The 2,208-nt window shown below is 38.9% G+C and overlaps 1 protein-coding gene across 1 annotated transcript in view; it reads left to right on the forward strand.

Moving 5' to 3' along the window:
- The window catches only part of LOC106875456 (neuropilin and tolloid-like protein 2), a gene marked incomplete in the record, with an annotated part of 222,824 nt that overhangs the window by 185,271 nt on the left and 35,345 nt on the right, over positions 1-2,208 (forward strand). Inside the window, 1 exon segment of the mRNA XM_014923608.2 lies at positions 1,086-1,340. Coding sequence (XP_014779094.2) covers positions 1,086-1,340 — 255 coding nt within the window.

Raw genomic sequence — 2,208 nt, forward strand, 5'->3', positions numbered from 1 at the left:
AATAAAAAAAAACGATAAAACATAAAAGAAAAAATCCTATTTGTGCAAAGATGGGGGGGAAAGAAGTTAAAATTAATCTCGATGTAATTCGAATTGAATAAGCTGAAAATATCTGATGATTCAGCTAAAATATCGACTCGATTTCGTAATCAAAAGAATGGCACTTGTTTTCGGTTTCTGTTATGTTAAGGGGCTGCGAGACATGCTCCCTTTTAGAAAAAAACGTTTGTCTATTAGCAAAGAGATTTCTCCCGGGGGAGAAATTTTCCTCGACTCTGACAGGCGATGAATTACTCACAAAAACGTTGCAGCTGAGCGCCACGAACTACTTGCAGTAATATCTTATACAAGCTGAGATTGCTACGTGCGATAATCCCTCGGAGCCTAAATTGTGATGAATGAAACACTAAATAAATATACGGAGTTGTACAATCATTGGCATAAAATGAAATAATATTGTTCGTTAACTAATAGTCTTGTATTTCATCGCATGCATTTCGAAATAGCTTTTTAATGTTCGCTACATTAAATAAGCTGTCACTAACATACCTATTGTTTTTCGTACAGGCGGCAGTTCTACATTACATAATCCCAAAAGAATTCTAGGTTTTTTTTCCTACGCCAATAAATGTACAATCTGGTTGATTTACTTAGTTATTCATTCATCAGTACATCAGGGTGAGCGCGGGTGAATATGCTTTACTGAAGAGTTGTGCATAAAGATGAAATATGTCTTGAGTTATCTTCCATATTTGTCAGTGAATGAAAGATAGTTGTTATTGATTGACATTCTTTTCCTTCATCACGTTTATATCTACTTAACCTTTAGAGACAAGAATGTTGAGTGGTTAAGAAGCTGGCTTCGCAACCACGTAGTTTTTGGATCGGTTCCACCGCAACACTGATACGATCAACGGAATAGCTTGCTCATGAAATTAATGTGCAAGTGGCTGAGCCGAACGCCCTAACCACTAAGCCACGCGCCTTCACCATACATACATACATACATACGTACATACATACATACATACATACATACATAGTTCTTATATCTGATAATTATTTCTTTTCTTTTTTTTTTCCAGCGCCAAAAGGCTACAAGATTCATTTGGATTTCAAAAACAACTTTATTCTCGAAGAATCTGCAGACTGCAACTACGATTATCTAGAAATCCGAGACGGTCCGTTCGGATACTCCCCTCTGCTAAAACGTCATTGTGGTCGAGATTTCCCACCGTTTTATTTATCTTCTTCTCGCTACCTCTGGCTTCGCTTCAAAACGGATGATAATGTACACAAGAAAGGATTCCATGCTACATATTCATATCAGAAAGACGAAAGTAAGTCACATTTTCTAAGCGGTTCTTGAGAATTTTTGCATGGATTTAAGCATATACCGACATACGGATGGGAGGTGGCTGAAAAGTTCCTGGCTTTTGGTAAAGAAAATACAGGAGGATCAGTTAATTATGATTTTATCCATCATATTCCGCTCTCAGATTCACACACTTATTGCAGTGGTCCTTCAGTTTTTCTAATCCCTGTAAAAGAACTCGGAGGGTTGGACCTCCAACGAGACCTTTCGCGATACCCTTAAAGCCAGGACGTTTTCAGCACCCTTTCGTACGGTCATAGAACTCATCAGCTAGGTGAATTCCCTGTGTCCAGGGATCAGCTTGCCAAGATTCCACTTCCATGATGTGTTGCTTGTATTTAGATTATAGTTGATATTTATCTGAGATAACACATGACAAGGCCCCAATACCTCTCACGATGACTAGCCGACGTCACCTTCTCTGTCATGAATCACCCTGTCTTATGGGATACCATATGCCCTATAGTTTTGTTTTGTCTTCAAGTCCATTGACCTGTTTGGGGTCTTTTGCAACTTCTGCTGTTCCATGTTTTGTGTGTTTAGGAAAGGACCTTCTCACTCTCAGGTATAGCCCTCCGTAGTTTAACTGGTCCGTCGAAACCGAGAACTGGGATGTGAACAATGCTGTACACTGCAGCATCTGCAGAGCCATACGTGATCTAGATACAGGAGTGGGAGCTAAGTAGACCCCTGAGCAACACACCTCTTGCAACACTCTGTAGAAATCCATAAAAACTTTGTAGAGAAATGAATGAATATAACTGTAATCTATAGAGTCTGCTGTATTGGTAGATAGATAGATAGATAGATAGATAGATAGATAGATAGATAGA

The sequence above is a fragment of the Octopus bimaculoides genome, chromosome 20, assembly GCF_001194135.2.
Source record: "Octopus bimaculoides isolate UCB-OBI-ISO-001 chromosome 20, ASM119413v2, whole genome shotgun sequence".
In the NCBI taxonomy this organism is placed as follows: Eukaryota; Metazoa; Mollusca; class Cephalopoda; order Octopoda; family Octopodidae; genus Octopus; species Octopus bimaculoides.